The 18,829-nt window shown below is 40.6% G+C and overlaps 2 protein-coding genes and 1 long non-coding RNA gene across 6 annotated transcripts; 2 read left to right on the forward strand and 1 right to left on the reverse strand.

The window, feature by feature from the left end:
* The first annotated feature begins 635 nt into the window (after positions 1–635).
* Positions 636–4,681, forward strand: prrg4 (proline rich Gla (G-carboxyglutamic acid) 4 (transmembrane)). 3 transcript variants are annotated; one of them, XM_035999414.1, is made up of 7 exons: positions 637–918; positions 1,150–1,257; positions 1,356–1,519; positions 1,608–1,635; positions 2,129–2,264; positions 2,985–3,203; positions 3,292–4,681. In XM_035999414.1, the coding sequence occupies exons 2-7, from the start codon at positions 1,158–1,160 to the stop codon at positions 3,317–3,319; spliced, it is 675 nt and encodes a 224-aa protein (XP_035855307.1). In that variant the 5' UTR covers positions 637–918; positions 1,150–1,157; the 3' UTR covers positions 3,320–4,681. The 3 variants fall into 3 exon arrangements, with proteins under 3 accessions (XP_035855306.1, XP_035855307.1, XP_031170331.1); XM_035999413.1 differs by having other exon boundaries at positions 636–1,257; XM_031314471.2 differs by having other exon boundaries at positions 644–1,257; positions 2,985–3,179.
* A 203-nt stretch (positions 4,682–4,884) lies between these two features.
* On the reverse strand, positions 4,885–7,869 carry LOC116060732. Its single transcript, XR_004107564.1, has 2 exons — positions 7,747–7,869; positions 4,885–5,686 (listed from the first exon to the last, which is right to left on the reverse strand). It is a non-coding gene; the product is annotated as an uncharacterized LOC116060732 (long non-coding RNA).
* Positions 5,466–15,971, forward strand: qser1 (glutamine and serine rich 1). Of its 2 annotated transcripts, none has more exons than XM_031314464.2 (13): positions 5,466–5,702; positions 7,332–7,441; positions 7,795–7,932; positions 8,667–11,960; positions 12,548–12,852; positions 13,046–13,162; positions 13,256–13,389; positions 13,471–13,643; positions 13,790–13,927; positions 14,068–14,165; positions 14,342–14,488; positions 14,709–14,804; positions 14,983–15,184. In XM_031314464.2, the coding sequence occupies exons 1-13, from the start codon at positions 5,593–5,595 to the stop codon at positions 15,121–15,123; spliced, it is 5,001 nt and encodes a 1,666-aa protein (XP_031170324.1). In that variant the 5' UTR covers positions 5,466–5,592; the 3' UTR covers positions 15,124–15,184. The 2 variants fall into 2 exon arrangements, with proteins under 2 accessions (XP_031170324.1, XP_031170323.1); XM_031314463.2 differs by having other exon boundaries at positions 5,593–5,702; positions 13,471–13,658; positions 14,983–15,971.
* The last annotated feature ends 2,858 nt before the right edge of the window (positions 15,972–18,829 follow it).

The raw sequence follows: 18,829 nt of genomic DNA on the forward strand, positions 1-18,829 counted from the left end.
CTCTTCTCAAAATGACTCCAGAGCCCATTACACAACCTTTTCCCATACAAGGCCTGTGCACAGTGGTGCAGTCACCAGCTACTGAGAGAGAAGGTTTAGTGCTTTTAAAAGAGTCCTGATGCAAAGATCCCAAAAGATAGCATCATGTTACAACAGTAATTTTCTGCCCACACCATTAGAAGTTAAAATACAACACTGACATGGAGACTGAATGACCCTTTAAGCTTCACGTGTCATTAAAGTAAGATGGGCCTTTAAATCCTAATAAATCTTAGTTGGGAAGATCAACCAGAGGTTACACGATGGAACATAAGTCATGAAACCATCATGGCAGTGTCTAAAATGAAACGAAAAAAATACATGGTATTGCATATAGTAGCCCCATTCAAAGAGAGTTAAAATGTGTTTATTGAACACTACAGCATTAAGCTCCTATAGCCCTATCGGCTATATGATCAAGAGTAAAGGACTATACAATATCTGTCGTAACAAGGAGCCTACTGTTGTGGCATCTGACTCAGAGTCAGATGACGCATGTGTAATCCTATTTATAGCCTACTTCGGAGTGAAAAGTCTTGCTGAAAGTACTTTCGTGGTTCTAGCTGCCATCTAGCGTCCACTTTTATTTACATAACGTATCATGTTATCCAGGTAAACGTGATCGATTAGTTGAGTCTGCTCAGGTAGTTTAGGAGAAGCAGAGGCTACCTCTGTTGGGGAGTAAACAAAACCTTTTTAACCTACCGGAACTGTCTTGAGTTGGTCAACGACTACCGCTGCTATAATTCATTGTATTTTACCATGTATTTTACCTATAAAGGATGAGCCGCGTTACACTTTTTCAAAGGAAGTTGCTGAACTCAGCTGTTGTTTGTGACTATCGCTAAACGTTTCCTGGTTCATCTAATCAGCGTCGAGGCAAGTAACCTACCTACCTACCTGCTCTTTTAGGTTTCATTTTGTTTCTGTTGAACTCGGCGTCCAAGACACTCTTCATCATAGGTAAAGTAGAAGTAGTCTACTTGGTGCCAGTTGGGGAAAGAAAAGTGCATACGTAGGCTATAGTAGTTTGAAGAAGCTGGGTGTGTTGTTAATGGTACTCTGCCCTCTGTACTGCCAATTAGTGCCCCACCCGCTCTCCTCGCTCAGGCGCACGCATGACCATGTTGTTTCATCTGTTCATACTCCTTCAACTCCTGGCATGTGGAGATCTGGCCTGTATGAGGAGGATACTGTCGGAACATGAAGACCAACGAGGTGAGATTCTGTACTGAAGAATTACAAATGAATTAACTTTAAACACTCAGCTCAGTTCTCCTATTAACGCATTTCACCGGTCTGTACACGCATCCTAGTGTTTTTAGATGATGGGGGCGCAAATTCGTTCCTGGGTCGCCATCTGCTGTTCAACCGGTTTGACTTTGAGATTTTCGTTCCTGGAAATCTGGAAAGGGAGTGTTATGAAGAAGTCTGTAATTACGAAGAAGCAAGGGAGGTCTTTGAAAACATCCCGGCTACAGTTAAGTGATGCTATTCAGTGGGCTTCCCACTGAGGTCATTTACTGAGCATAAAGAGTTCACCCTACTAAAGATGCTTTGTTTTGCAGGAGGCTTTTTGGAAGAAATATACTGAAGGTGAGAGAGATACTTCAATTTGTTACTTGGATCATTTTAAATGCATGTTATCACTACTAAATATAATGACATAAGAATGGGTTGTTATTAAGGAACAACATGTACACAATTCCTTGCCTTGCCTGTAGCAAGTACAATAATTACTAGTTACTAGTGCTTCTAAAACCTGTTTCACCATTTAATTTCAACAGCGCACTGTCGCTTTGAACATTATTGCTGGTTTTGCAACCCAATGTGTTGCTTGAATTCTAATACTGGGTTGTAAATTACCTCTGCAAATTTCACTAGTAATGACTTCATTCTGAAAAAATCTAATAATTTTCTGCTGCTCTAGACAATCAAACTATTCTACACTGCTGCTCTCAAATCAAAGAATCAATTAAATGAAAATGAGGAACCAATCTGTGATATTTTGCTACCTTTATTACATACTTAGCCTTAACCTACAACTGATGCTGTCTAATTACACACTGTGGTCTGTGTTGATCCACAGATAAGGACAATCGCCCCTCACGGGTTGATGTGACATCTCTTTTGGTGGGACTGATTGCTGGTGGAGTGGCCATTGTTATCGCTGGCCTCCTGGTCTGGTATTTATGTCACGGCAAATGCAAAAACAGCCATGCAAAGTAAGTGAGAGGGTCTTTTTTACTATTAATGGCAGCTACAATTATTTATTTATATTCTTTGTATAGGGACAAGTATGTAGCATAGACCTATGCTAAACACCACAGTGTTTATAGCCTAAATTATTATTATTATTATTGCACGATAGTATAGGACTACTAGCACCTTAAAGCTACAGTACCTCCAAGGCTATATACGCTAGTACAACTCTGTTGCATGCAGGTACTTGGAACCTGAATTTTTTTTTTTGCCCCAATAAAACACATAGTATTTTAGAGTCTGGACATTATCATATGCAGACAACTGCAACTTAAACTTTTACAGTATAATTTGATGCTGCTCTTGTCCAGTATCTTATTGTTCTTACCTGTTTTTGAAATTTGAGTATTTGAGAAGCTTGAACCACTGACTGTTTGGTAATTTTGCATTGTATGTGCATGTCAATTATCAAAATAGATAGAAATAGTATATTTAAATAATTTTCTATGAATGGACTATTTAATTAATCATTAGTTGATTATTGTCTAAGCTCTATACCTGTTCTAACAATATGTTACTGGTTCTTGTCACACTATGTACTGCACATGTAGCATGGGGGAACCTACAAATGCAATTTGTTGAACACAGTTGTATAATAATAAAGTTCCACCTTAACCTTAATACTTGAAGGCATTAAGTAGGTCACATGTCAATGACATATGTATGTCATCTGTCACCTTCAGCTCCTCTCATAGCTCCATGCGGGCGCGACCGAATAGGAGTAATGCTTCTTTAATAATGAGACGGCTGGAGGAGGTGTCCTTACAACCTGTACCCCCGTCCCCTATGGAGGAAATAGACCCCCCAGGGCTGCCTTCCTATGAGCAGGCAATCGCAAAAAGTGGACCGCACGACGCCCCACCTCCTCCCTATCCGGGGTATTTGATGCATTTGTATTTGCAGTTATGTCATAACTTTTCAAGTTTTTCTTATACACAATCCATAATGCAGTCACAGAAAGGTCAACATCTTCTCTTATTTTGGTTTCAGCTCTCAACCTGGAAGTATTCGGCGGTAGTATCTTCAGGACAACACATGTCTGTCAGCATTAAGCAGACAATTTACAACTAACATTTACACTGTGCTGCTCTGCTTAGCATTGTATACCAATTTTTTCATCATCACAAAATTTAAAACACTTCCTTATGCCTTCTGTTTATTGCACTGATTATATTTATCCACTCATACATTTAATTTTTTTCTGGTCTTTTTTCTTAGCAGTATAATCCCCTGTCTTAATGTGCTTTTGCCAAAAACAGTTTTGTGGTAGCCTCTAATAACTATTTCCCCAGGTCTGATTGTGCTTTGTAATAACTGTAAACCTGTGAAGAATAAGCTACATTTTACCCAGTTTGCTGCTTTTTGTCTAAATGGAAATGAAGAATCAATAATATGTTGGACATGAGATATTTAAGTTGCTGGAGTACTAAGGCCCCTAAGGAGCTGTTTCTTTAGACACAGCAAGCATAGAGGGGCTTATAGCAAGGAGCATTATGATTATATTTCATTACAAAATGAATATTTATTGCAATTAAAAAGAGACACTGATTTGTGTAGTTATACAGTTTCCTGTCTCCTTCAGAAGGAAAAGTAGTTCCAGCCAAACTGATTTCAATGGCGTGATGGTATTATATTGCCATAAAGAAAATGCTTTTAAGGATAATACAAGTATTTTTGATGTACTTAGATTTGTACTGGTCTACTTTGTACTTTCAGCTGTATATTATCTTTTACCTTTTTTAATTGTTATTAAATATGCTGGTTTATTAGCTTCTAGTGTGGGAATGCTCTTCTAAAATGTGAAGTAATTTTAACTTTTTAATATATACATGTGGTTAATTATAAAATGTACATTACTATAAATAGACAGAGGTGGGAGCTCTTCAAAAGCAGTTTTACAATATTTTACATTTAAACACAGGAAGATGTGATGAATATTACAGCTAAAACATATTCCAACAGTTGTAAAAAATGTCACTAAATATGTGTCCAACATTTCAATAGTCACTTACTTAACTGTAATTTGAAAGTCATTCACTTAACTGCAATTTGATAGTCTGGCATCGCCAGACTAATTCGCAAATGCGTATCTGCCAGCGCAAATTAAACATGAGCTCTCAGATTCGTCTGGTTTCTAGGCAAGTGATTTAAATGAGCATTTTGCAAGCCGCTTGGATGCTGGTGTCTCATTCTCATTAGATGATGCAGAAACATAAGGGTTAAGAAGGCATTATGTCATTGTAAATTACCAATACCAAAGTTTCATCATGACATTATGAGAATGTATTTAGGGGTCACTTTGTTGAAGCTGATCTGAACCATAACTACTTGAAATGAAAATCCTGTATAGATGTTTTAAATAAAATGGATATTTTAATTATTTTTTATCTTATCTTTTAACTGTGTGTGTGGTTGTGTGCAAGATGACTCTACTCATTCTCATGTTTTATTTAAAGAAAACCAATCGAGTCAATGCACTGTTTGACATGATTTGTGAATACTAAGAAGTTTGGCTTTTTACATTTAAATTAATCTGAAATTTAGCCAATAAAATTAAATGATTAGGAACAGTAGGCTGAGAACTCAAGTAACCTGTTATCTTCAAGGATGCCAACTGGTACAACACATAAAATGGTTATCAATAAGGCTGCTGATAAAAGCACAAACATAATTCCAAAAAAGTCTCACCAAGGGGACATGCAACAAAACTAAACAAATGTTGTAAGGCTTTCAAACAGGATCCAATGACTGATACTTTAATTATTTGTATGCATTAATTTATTATTATTAATTCACTGAGTAATCTTTGCATTATATTATAATCATTTCAACACATTATCCAAGCAGAGTCAGTGTAAAACAAATCGCTTCATATGGGGATTTGGGGGTTCTATGACATTGTAGAAAGAAAGTGTTCAAATGATGTCAAAAACCATGCAGGTGGAAGATTTAGCTGAACTTTTGGGTGGAAGGAAGGAAAACTACAAAACTTCCAGCCAAAGTCTGCGGTGCATCCTGGGAAATCAACCAACATGGGTACGTGAAACCATGCAGGGCTTGTACGGCTCTCCATGACGGGATATGAACAAAAAAAATAACGAAATCACTCAGAAGGCTAAAGGTACACTTTTAACCAGGATATAGCACGACTTCACGGCGGCTTTGCGGACTGTGGCGTGCTCTGACGGGACTGCCTGCCTTGGTCGGTCGGTCGGTGGGTTGGACCTGGGCTGCTACGATGTGTGTCCGCTGCTCCACGAAGCTCCGTCGGGGAAGTGAATCTTTCACCGGATGATGGACAGGAACTACCCGACCTCCAGCTTTGCGGACGCGCTGGCTCCACCAGCACAGACCGTAGCTTCTTGGGCCTATGACCGCAGCACAGCTAGTGTCAAACCAAGGTAAAAGATTAAGAGGGTGAGAAGAATCTTGATGGAGGGCCTAGCTTTGCTGTTGGAGAAAAGTGCAGCGGTTCTTGTTGTTATCGGGAACACTGGAGGAATTGGAGAAATATCGGAATTTGATCGGAGTTGTAGAGGCTTTGACTTGTCAGTGGTTCATTAGCCGTTGGTTAACGTTACTGTCTACCACCTTGCTAGTTTTCGCTAGCACACCTCCTCCTCAGCATGACTATTTACAGAGTTAGTACTAACTAGCTAGAGATGGGAAATGTTTTATTTACTAATGCGTTGACCAGCTAGACGGCTTAAACTAGCATTTTATTGGCCTGTTTTCTTGACTCACAGGTAACGTACTCGCCAAAGCCAAACGCCAAAACAAGATAGGTAACGTAACGAGCTACCAATGCTAGTCATTTCAGTTATGGCACCTCAAATTAGTGGACACATAAGTTAGCTATTGGTGTTGTTACCTATGAGCTAAGAGGCGACGTGTCGAAGTCTGTAACGTTACATATTTGTGCCATTATTTTAGTGACGAGTTAGATGTCTATACCTATCTTTAACATTATTTTAACCTGGTTTGTATTTTATAAAAATAGACAGAGTAAATATAACCGCAAACCTGCCAAAGTTGTAACGTTAAAGCTCTTAGTCAAACTCTAGACTGTATTATGTTCTACTCCATATTGTAATAATAAAAATGGATCATGCTTAATGACACAATTGTAGTATCTGCTTCAAATAAGTCAGATTGTGCTCACAAGCAGCAAACGAGAGGCCACAGCAGATTAAGTGAAGTGATCCACTGGCGTTACAGAAATTAATACCTAATCGATTTGTAGATGATGAATGATGAAATACATCATTATGCTCCACTCACCAGTACAGATAAGTTATAAGGGGAAGCAATGTGTTTCATTAAGGCAATCTGTAAACTAACTGATCAACTCAATGTAGAATATGTGGCAGATCTGTTGTATTGGATTGCATTAATTAGGCATGGCTATATGTTACTTTACAGGCAAATAGAAGAAGAGTTGCATAACAGCAGATTTCTGGTGTGTGTGTGTGTGTGTGTGTGTGTGTGTGTTGAAGGGACCAGAGGCTGATGACTCTTTCAGCTCTGTGTTCTTCCACAGATGTTTACCTTCTGGCAACAAGTGAACACTTTGGATAAGGCTGGCTGCATCTGATTACCTCTGCTTTTATTGCTGTTACCTATGAATTTTTTCCCCAAGAGAATATAAAGTAATGTGTCAGATCTTCAACTTTTTTTTCCCTATTTGGTGCAGACAAATATCAGAGTTCTTCACACCAAGTAGAGCAATCCGTTTTTGTTTTTGGACATGAACAACAGTGACTGGTGAATGTTACAATTAACAAACATAGCCATTCAGATTTTTACAAGTAAGAACTATGAACCTAACTATAGTTGGTTATTTGCCAGTGCGATTGATTTAGAATACAAAACTAATCTGCCATAGCCTAAACTTTGCTGACATTAGGCTGCTAGTTATTTCCACTCAGAATAATATTGCCAACATGTTAATAGATTCTTATCCATTTTTTATTAACATTAATGGGCAGAAGAAGTGAGCTTTCATGTATGTGTTTTTTGTGTTGATGCAGTTCCAGTTATGGTGCAGCACACCTTGATGCAGAGCTCCTCCAGCGGCAGAGTTACACTTCCACCCACCAGCTTCCCACCTACACTACATCACACCTTCCTGCGGCAGCAGGTGAGTTATGAATGCTATAGCCTACACATTGTTTTAAAGGGTCAGTTCACCCAAAGTACAAATAACTTACTCTTACCCCTAGTGGCATCTAGTCATGCAGATATTTTTTTCGGGGTAATTTCTTCAGTAGAAACTACTTCCATTAAAAATCTAATATTTATATCCTTTTATACCAACATATTACTATACACTACTATATTATACTATATTATATTACTAGGGGCAAGTGAGAATGTTTTTGTTTTTTTTGCGATTTGGGTGTAGTAACACTTTTATGGCTCTTATTTACATGGTACATAGCTTACTTTGTTGCCTACTGTGGTTGTCCTTCTTTTATTTTTTTTGACCATCAGGAGCACTTGACTCAAGCAGTAATACTTCAGAGAACTCAATCATGAGCTTCCTGTCAGCCATGGAATCTAGAAGCCTTCAGGCTGGTCCTGTTAGTGCCTCACTGCTTCCTCCTTTTAGACCCCCATCATGGCCTGCTGGTAAGAACACATCCACTCATTCTGTGTTATTTACATGTTACTTTCACACCACCTATTGTGGTATAGATGTTTTTACTATGTATGTAGGCTTTTTATTTTATTTAACATGACCTGAATACCCTGCAAAAGGGACTGATTTTATATGTGACACTTTTTTTTAAAATTATTATTATTATTATTATTATTATTATTATTTATTATACAACTATTCTTCCTGGGGTGCACACAAAAGATAAAACAAAACAAGACAGTCAACATTGCATTAATCATATCATCACATTGTCAATACAATAAATAAATACTATATAAGAAATAATTCCACATTGTCAATAAAATAGAGTTCTACTGATACATTCACATTTCCTTCTTAACAAACGTTTGAAACAAGCAAACAATGGACATGTTGTACCAGTGTACACTAGTGTCCTTACTTAGGTGAACATTATAGTATATATTATTATAGTATTATCACATATTCTGTCGAGAAAGCTTAGTTTATGTATGATGTTTATGTGTATTTGTGAGAAACCTATTCACAGATAGAGTTTATGCAATAATCTGATAATTTCATCTACAAACCAAAGCCCAGAATACTATTGTGTACTAGACCGGGTCATTTTTCATTTAGGTTAATCCATTGTGTAATGTGTACACAGGTTTGATGTATAATGCTTGGTTTTTTTCCCTTCATGTTCCATTTTCTGTCCTTATTTTGTCTATTCTGTGCAACGCAGGTACCAACTCCTCCACCACAGAGCTGTATTTGACTGGTGCCCTGCCTTCTACTGCCACTTTCCCCTCTCCTGCTGCTCTGTCGTCCTATCAGCACACTGGTGCCTACCCTTCCAGGAGTTATGCTACCAACCCACCCTTGGCAATCCAGGAGCCCGCCTTCAGCACTTCCACAAATGGCCTGTTTTCTCACCATGACCCCCTTCTCCATCTCAAATCAAGCCAGACTATGCTTCCCACTGCACTGGCCTTCAATCATCTCTCTTCCCCCACTTTGGGCTCGGCTCTGCCTGTCCAGTCCTCCACTTACCGATCAGCCCAGGAGTCAGCCCCACACCTCTTACAACCCCAGTTCAGCCTGCTACCCTCTGCCCTGCCTGCCCCTCATGGTGCCTCACAACCCTACGGGGCCGCGGTTTTCTCAGGCTCTATTGAAAGAGCTCTTCAGCGTGAATGTAGTGTGATCAAACACCACCAGAGGCCTTCCAGCAGCCACTCCTTACAGGGATACTTTGGCTCTGGCAGTGAAACGGATGTGTCCTACCAGCAGGACCCGTCCCGTCAGACCCCTGTGTCCTGCAGCCCTTCCACAGGAGCAGATTCCTCTCAAGGGGTCAATCGTGCTCCACAACCCAAAACAGACTCAGTAACTCAAGCGTATTCGTCCACTTCTGTGCCGAAAGCTAAAGACTGCTCTTCTAAACTAACTCCACACTCTGCTGGGGGTGAAGAGAGTCATGAGCACTCTCAGAACCTGACAGGTGGGTCTCCTGACCGTTACTCCTCCCCCGGACAGAAGCAGAACTCAGTGATTTCTAATCAGCAGTCAGTCCAGCTATCCAGCCTAATGTCCAGTAGTCTGTCTCAAACTTATATCACCCCCCACACCCAGTCAAAGTCCTCCCATTCCTCCTCAGACAAACACCCCCCCCTTTACAAGACTCTGCCTTCCCTCTCCAGCCAGTCTGATAATGTGGCATCTGTTGGTCAGACACTTGTTTACTCCTCCAGTCCCGGGCTGAGCCAGGAACAGGAGATCCAGTATGGAGCCCAAGTCCAGGGCTTGTGTCAGGGAAATCTCTCCGAGAGCTACCCCACATCCCACTCTCAGGGTGCCCCAAATGTGACTTTTACATCTCAGTCACAGGGGCAAGCTTCGGTGACTCAGAGCTACGCCACAGCACAATCCATTAACCTTAACTCCTCTTACCCACCCACATGTGTGCGGACTCTGCCCACATCAAATTCTTCACAGGACTATACCCTCATGCAAGCCTCAGTGGGAGGTAAAACGCATGACACACTGTCCCAGCAGCAGATACAGTCCCATAAATATGTTTTGTCTGCACCATTGCCTACCTACTCTTCAACTGCTCAAGCCTTACAAAATAACATCAGATCCTCAATACAGGACATAAAGCCAACATATGGCAAACAGAAACTTGGAGCGCTTCCTATCCAGGACATAGATGCTCTCCAGCAGGCATCAATGGAAGCCTCTGCAGCAGCTAGCAATATGTCTGCTCACAACAACGTCATCTACGTTGTTTCAAAAATGGATGATCATCACAAAACACAAAGCGTTATCCGAAGCAATTCACGTTCTGATGACCAGTTCATGGGACTAGGTCACACCAACACAGTACAGGTAAAGGATGAAAGGATGGGCTGTCTGAGCCAACAGCACATTCATCTAAGCAGTGTCAATGGTCAGGGAACTGCCAACACAAAAACCACAAACTCCAGTATTATATCTTCACATGTATCCCTTAGCTCAGAGCAGCTTAAGCAGCAACCTCTCCAACTCAAATCACCTGAGCCACATCAGCAAAACCAGAATCATACTGAGAGCCAGACCCCGACAGCCCACACCCAATTTATCACCGTCCCCAGCACTCAGGTTCTCCTCGAGCCCAACCAGATGATTCTTCTCCAGCAGCCGCTTGTCCACCATAGTCAAAACACTTCAAAGGTGTTATCAGTGCAAGGTATCCAACCAGCCCAAGATTTGGGCCCTGTTCATGTCCAGTATCTTCAGATGGGCCGAGAACTGCTGGGTCCCAGTGTCACCGAAACCCAGAGACAGCAGGGCACAGTAGTGTCCGAACAGAGTTCAGGATGCCCTGAATCCTCTAAACACCACTACAGCCAGTCGGCAAATCAGCAATCAAATGATGCCAAGAACCACTTTGCTCTCAACTCCATTTGCTTCCCTGACTCCATGCTACTTGCAGATGACAGAAATATTTTGTCAAATGTCGATGACATCCTGGCTGCCACGGTAGCAGCATGTGGCGTCACACCACAAGACTTTGTAAAAGCTACATCCTCTGCTGAGGCTGAAATGGCGGTGATGGCAAGCCCCATTGATTCTAAAGGTCACTTCCAGACTGTGGATATAAGGCACATGTCTCCTAGTTTTTCCTCAGCACAACAGTCAATTATGACTAACACTAACTCCCACAACATGACCATGACACTTAATGGAGCTCAGATGGCCACAGCCTGCCAGGGTCAACCTGTTCACCACAACAACAGTTCTGAGCTTGACACGAATGGCGATGGAGGGAACTCTGAGAATGACTATCACTTAGCCGGGCAGGTGTATGACCCCCCAGGTCTTCAGAACAGAGTCAAAGGGAACACAAAGTGTATTAAAACAGAGGATGGCCTCATGGAATGCCCAGGCAGTGAAGACTTTCCCAAAAAGAAGGCTCGCTCTAAGTCCCTGACCAAACCAGGTGGTCCTGAGGAGGATAGTGGACAGGCCAGACCAACCAAGCGTAGTGGACAGGCAAAGCGGCAAAACTCCAGGGGTAGTGACGTCAGCTCGCCATCTTCCTCACACAGTGTATATGATGGTTGTCCGCAGCAGGAGAGAATGAGACAGAAGATCCGTGAAGTGGAAGAGAAACAGCCAGAGGTCAAAACTGGCTTCATTGGCTCCTTCCTCGACTTCATCAAATCTGGCCCCAAACAGCAGTACTCTGCAAGTCCTACACGAACTATTAGTCGCCCGAGAAAGCCCTGCACCTCGTCCAAACCACCACCATGTACTTTGCCTTCTTTGCCTCCCAAACTACAGACTCTACCCGTGTCCTTGATTCCCCATGAGAGCCAAGGAGTGAGCTCCCAACAGAAACGTCTGGATGAAGATTTGCAAAAGAACTTGGAGACTCTGCCATCGTTCAGTTCAGATGAAGAGGAGAACACTGGGAAAAACCAGGCCCTAAGAAACAGCATCAGCTCAGCGCTTTCAGCTCTGGATGAGTCTTCAGATCGGAAAACCAGGGCAGGTAATAATACCCTGCCAATATTGTTATCAGAGTATCAACCTAGGATCTTTGATATTGTTCATCTATTGATTGTGTTTTCCATTATAATGTATTTTATACAATTTTGAAAATAATAAATCCAAATTGCCTCTGTTGTCCAACAGTCAGAACCCCAAATGTGTATATAAAATAAATTTACAATAATGTAAAAGGAAAGCAATTAAATCCTAATTTTTGCATTGGAGTAGCTAGCGGAAGTCAGGTATTTTACCAAATAAATGGCCTAAAAAATGATTGGTTATCAAACAATGTCTGGCACTAAACTTTGTTACATGTTGCCTCTCCCATCTTTTCTGTTATACTTCCCTGTGTGATGTCATGCAAAATCAACAGTATTCTCTTAGCTGTGATGTTTTTTTTAAACTTAATTATACATGAGACATCAATAATACCCTTATATGCTATGATAAGCATTGTCTGTTTTTCTCTTGATAAATGCTGTCTGAAAACTCTTGATTACATGTTTAATGTACATGCAAGGAGTCTAGTTGAGTTTCTTTCTGAAAATGTGTTTCCTCAACATTTACATATTTGCAACCCTTCTCCAGATAACCAAATCCCCGGTTCGATGATTAAGCCAGACCAAGTTCCCACCATGCCCCACACTGTCATCGAGACCTGTTTGCCGCAGATAACCACTCCTACACAGTCAACAAACGCCGTCTCATTAGGGAGTGTGTTTGCGGCCAAAGAAGAGTCTAAAGAGACCCTACCAGGCCAGTTGGCTGTGCAGTTGACGAGTGTGGCCATGGAGGGACTGACTGACGAGGAGCTGTCAGACAGCGGAGGGGAAGGAATGTACAGGGAGAGAGACGAGTTTGTCGTCAGAAATGAGGATATCGATAACTTGAAGGTACAGCCTTGAAAAACATGGATGGAAAATGAATGCTTGTCAGTGTTGATTTTGGTGTTCAGCAGAATTTAGGTTTGTCATATCGTATCTCGTGTACACTCGCAGTTGAACATTCTTTGTTTCATTTTCTCATACCGTAACTGTTACTTCATACTGAAGCTTGTTCTGCACGGTGTCTTGTGCATGTTTCCAGGTGACAATGAGAGCAGGCAGTGAGCCTCCAGCCATCTGGAAAGTCCAGAAGGCTCTGCTGCAGAAATTTGTGCCTGAGTTGAGAGATGGAAAGAGAGTGTTCTCAGCCACCAACAGTGTAAGTCAAAGCAGACACGCCAATACCCATGCATCATTCAAATTACTCGTTTTATTCTGCAACAAGTAACATATTGTTTTTCTTTGTGTGTAGTATCTTGGATACTTTGGTGATGCCAAGACTATGTACCAGAGGGTGTATGTGAAGTTCTTGGACACAGTAAACAAAAGGGAGTATGTACGAGTTTGTAGTCGGAAGCCACGCTGCAAGCCTATGAACTCGCTGAGGTACGCTAACATGACTGCTTTTTTTGTTTTTTAAAAGCATGGCTCTTCAGTAGTGTGACTTTCTTTTGTTCTGCCAACCAGGGGTGTTCAGGTGAAAACTTTGCTAGGCTTGACAGCCGCCCCTTCCTCAGTCTCCCAAAGCCAAAAGCCTCGACCCAAACAACTCAAGCCCAGGGCAGAGCCCCCACCTAAGAAGAGGAGGAAATGGAAGGAGGAGTTTTCACATACTGTCTCTGGATCATCTGCAGAAGAGGGTGGTGAAGATGACGGTGAAGAAGCCTTTTGACTGTTTCTCATTAAATCTAGTTTGGATATAAGTTGATGTGATTGTAGTATAAACCTCTTCGTGCTGTCTCACTGCCTCTTCATGATCTTTGATCTCTCTCATACCCACTCTTAGAGTTAAACCCTCCAGTGCCGTTTGCTTCACGGTTACTCAACACGCGAACCATGAAGGAGACATTCAGGAGCTTTGTGGAACTGCTCATCAGCATTGCCTTAGACGAGGATGTGATGACAGCACTTGAGAGAGCAAAGGGTGAGCGAATTGACTTTCTGGACATTGAGCTTCTGACTTGGTAGACCAAAAACTGAATGAAAAAAAATGTGAAAACAAGGGTCAAGTGAGTCAGGTAGTAGAGTTAAGCTATGTTGACTTGTTAACTTGTCTTGTTTCAGATGAGTTGCTGCTGCCACAAATGAAAAGAGTGGATGGGATGATCACTGACAACAGGAAACGCCTGCTTCACAAACTGCACGTAGAGCAGGTCCTAAAGGTGGGTGTGATTTTTGTCATTTAGTTTTTTTGGGCATTATTTTCACTCCAAAAGGCTTAAAAGACAATCTTACAAACAAACTCTGAATCTGTTTTAATGACAAAGAGACAAGCAAAGGTACAGGGCTTTGACTGCGGTGTATGAACCTAGGTAACTCTCCTGTTGTGTGTCTTCAGACGGCTCTAGACAGCTTCCCAGAGATCTCAGTGGTGACTGAACTGAAGAAGGACGGGGAAACCCCGGCCTTTAAGGTGCGTCTCAGTGGAAAGGCCTACAACAAGAAAACCATGAAGCCCTACAAGATGCCTAACAAAGTGCCACAGGTAAGAAAAGATAATGATTTGGAAGAATTCACTGTGCTCTCAATATATGTCCAGCAGAGGGCACAGTGTCACCATTTTGTGTTTCTCGCTCATTCTTTTATCCTGTTGAGCACTGAAGCCAATGTTCTTCTATCACGATGTCTCTTATTAGACTAATATCTGAATAATAGAATTTTCAAATATTCTTGAAATATGTTTGCTTTGCTTTTTCCCTTTCTAGGAGTATACAGTGGACCAGCAGAAAACTCAGTGGTTCTCTCTGTACCACTCTTTGCAGCATTACAAGTACCACACGTACCTCATGTGTAAGGACGAGGTGAGACTTTGGTTTACACGTGAATGCTAGCATGAGCTGCTTTCTGTGCGGGTGTTAAGTCAGTGTAGATTTTACTCTTACTTTGTAGGTTTAATTTCAGATGCTGATTATTCTTTTGAGGTTTTGCTGTATTAAGGTATTTTCAAAAAACAATTCTGTTTGTGGTTCTGCCCTCTAGATTGCATCTATGCAGCTGCAGTCAGGAGACCTGGGGCAGGAGGAGATGGTACAGAAGTGCCTGCAGAACGGAGCTTGGGTAGAGGGGCTCTACGATCGCTTCGGAGAGCTAATCAATCAAGTGCAGCAGGCCTGCCGATGATCTAGCCTCAACAGTCTTGGTTTAAAAAAACAAACCAACATTAAAAAAATAAAGTCCAACACTAGCATGATGATGCCTCTATCTCAGTATGGCAGCGGAGAAGGATGGAGTGAGTCTCTCCTTCGAGCCACAGAGAGATTTGAATCAGGGACCTGTCAGCTGACTTGCCCGAAAGACTTTCGGGGACCTGTGGCCTAAAAGTGACAGCAGGTGAACAGCGGGACAGCAGTAAAGTTAATAGTCTGCATCACTGCATCCCAGCAGAAAGCAGTAACTTGATCAACAGAGGACAAAGACTTTGGTTTTGGGAGCATTTTTTGGAAGACTTCCACCTAATGCTTCTCCTAGTCTTTGTAGGTTTTTGTAGTTACAAGCCCACTTTTTATGGGCATTTTCATAGATTTATAATGCTTTTTTTTTCCCTCTTTTTGTTTTTATTTAGTTAAATGCCAGACTATAACCAGTGAGTATGCACTAGATAGAAAGCAATCGGCATAGGAAGTAGAGCACAGCAAATAAAAATGCAGAAATCTGATTGCCTACAGTTATAACAAGCCTTCAATCATTTGATAAGTAGGCTCACATACTGAGAAGTTGATTTATTGTCAAAAAAGAAAAAATCTATATTATGTATAACCGTAGCTATATACTGTTTGCAAAACATCCATTTTTTAATGGAGCGCCAACTTATATATAATGTACATTTTGTATAAAAGAACAGGGAGGTGGGAACTGCAGCGATTCTCTTAAGGAGGAATTTAGTAACTATATACTGTATCTATACTGTGGTTTAACTTTTGTGCTTCAAACACCCATTTGCTCATAAAATGCAAGTCAGTGCCGTTCCAGTACTGCTTTTAATGAATTTTGTTAATCAAGTATTATGACGTTGACTTGGTGAACTGGTTAAAATTAAATAAATAAAAGTTGTCTTTATACTCCTTTACAGACATAGCCCACATTTTATGACAAATAGATATATATATTTTTTTCACAGAAGCAAATATTGTTATGTTAGCATTACAATTTCTAAGACACTTTTTCATTGTTTTTTTCACAGTTTTCCAAAATGGACTTTTATAAATCAGTTATCAATTTTATGCTATAAAAAAATAATCTTGTTCTTTACAGATGCAGTTTGTAAATAAAGTGCCGCATGTATTAGATGTTTGCTTTGGGATGTTTTGTCTGAGGCAGTCAACATCTCCCAAATGATCTGGGACTCGTGTGTGACACCAGATTTTGAAAATGCTGTAGCAGCAAAAAAGGGTTTTTTCATGATCCCATTACATTTGGAGCTACTATACTTAAACTTACTTGCTACAAAACTTGAAATATGCATTCTTACTGCTGCATTAGAATGAAAAAACTTTTTGAACAAGACTTTCTGAGTACAATCTAGGTAATAAATTCCTCTGAAGTACGTTTTCCTGGAAAACTGTTAAGGATTTTAGCAGTTACAGGGTAGGACTACATACCAAGGTTGTTCGGTACATAAACTTTGCTCCATTACTTAGAATCTGATGTCCTTGATGTTATTTCATAGGCTATTTTGACAGCTGATGTTAGAGGGAGGAGGAGTGGGTGAGAGTGATCTGTCTGTTATGCTATCAGTGACACCATAATACCTCCAAACATCCCAGCATCCCAGGAAAGTCCAATAAACATTAACCGAATTGTGCTTTCCTGGTTTACCTCATATACTGACTAATACTGAATACAGCTTGGCTACTGGTCTCAACCATGTAGTGCCCAACTCAAAAAGAATGTCTCCTCAGCTCAAAGAGGTCTGTTAGTGTTAAATGTCACCTGCTTGTTGGAGTGTGCAGTTAATATTGGCTCATATTCTTTAGAGGGGCAGGATTGTCTCGATGCTCGCCCACCATGCTCTCATGACCAAACTATTCACTGTGAATGGGTGGCTGACTTTGTGTCGTCTGAGAGGGTCTCGAGCCTGTTGAATAAAATATGATTGTCCAGCCACAATGCAAAATTACTGGCAACCCCCAAACAACAAAAGTGTCTCTGTGCTGCAGCGACGGCTCTGTGAGGAAAGCCTCTGTCCTCTGTCCTTTGGAGTTGCGGAGGATGGCCACTTAGGCAAGCGTTTGAGATTCCAGTACGGGCACAACTGGGAGAGACAGATACTGAATGTGTGCTCTCCTGATGAAAAGCATATGAATTGTTATGCACTGCATTGTTCCATGATGTGGGAGACAAACTGAGAGTACCCTTGAGGCAGTATGAGAAGGGTACAGTAACTGGATGGCTGTGTGTTGGATAAGACTGCAAAACACTCACTGCTTATTGGTTTTTTTAAATGCCCTGTGGCAAAAACGAATGTACTGTGTAGTGATGGTGTAGTTTTAAAGCAGTTTTAACCAGTCACATACACACTTGCTGAACATTTGCATCTGTGCTTTTGGCAGTGTTGGAAATATTTAAGTACGTATACTCAAGTACTGTACTTTTTAAGTACAATTTTAAGTTACTTTACTTGGTTGTTCCATTTTATGCTACTTTATACTTACGATTACACTTCAATTCAGAGGAATATATTGTGCTTTGTACTCCAGTACATTTATTTAACAGGTCTAGTTACTAGAAGTTGACATATTTCATTACGTTTACATAAACAAACACTGTATGATAAGCTTTCAAATTAAACCATAAGTAATTACATTTTCTGGCTAACAAGGAAGCAGTGTTTAGTTGGAGCCTCTTGTCTTGCCTCTTGTCACCTCTTTCAGATGTCTACGAGTTCCACCATTTTCCCTCTTTAAACTTCTCATTATTTCATAAAAGTAATTGAGGCCAAAAGAGGTAAAACTCCCAAATATTTCACGAGATGAAAAGATTACAGAATATTCAAAAAAATACAGATTTGTGTCTGAGAACCTTGTTAGTATGTTTTTTTCATTCCTACCTAATTTTTCTCATGACCCTTAGGATGGGGCCTGACCCCCAGTTTGGGTACCATTTGACTAAACTACCCAATTGTAAATAAAGTAGTTAAAACTAGCTCCACGTCTGAGTCCATACTGATTCATTAGCATTAACAATCTAATAATGTTGTTCGGTCACATGGGTCAATTTTCTGCAAAAGAGTACATTTACTTTTGATACTTGCATGATATATTTTATTTTTTGAAGATTATAGTATTATATATTGCTGCCAATACGTAAATAAGTAAGTATGATTTTTTTTTTTATGTAGAGCCCTTTTTTTGTTACGGAGTAATTGTACATTGTTACAGTACTTCCTCTACCACTGGCATTTCAATGGTACATTGGATCCCTAAACAGAAACTTGCATAGTATTTGTATCTTTCTTTTTTTAATGTCACCTTCTTGAGAAAATTCCTTTGTCATCGTCATACCTGTTAACAAATTACGACTTGACTAACATTGACGTCTGATAAGCATGAAGGGGAGAGAAAAGGAAATATGCACAGCTTTCCGGGCACATGGAGACAAGCATGAGAGTAAATATTGCTTTGACCTTGTGGACTAGAATTTCTTATTGTATTAACCAGAGCGCTCTCTCTCTCTCTCTCTCTCTCAATTCAATATGCTTTATTAGCATGAACAAAGAAAACATGTTGCCAAAGCAGTTTACAGAAAATGCATATATAGTACATATCAAATATTAAATACATACAGTAGGTGTCACATAGATTCTATACTGCACTGATAGTTATACAAC

The sequence above is a fragment of the Sander lucioperca genome, chromosome 3 (assembly GCF_008315115.2).
Source record: "Sander lucioperca isolate FBNREF2018 chromosome 3, SLUC_FBN_1.2, whole genome shotgun sequence".
Lineage (NCBI taxonomy): Eukaryota > Metazoa > Chordata > Actinopteri > Perciformes > Percidae > Sander > Sander lucioperca.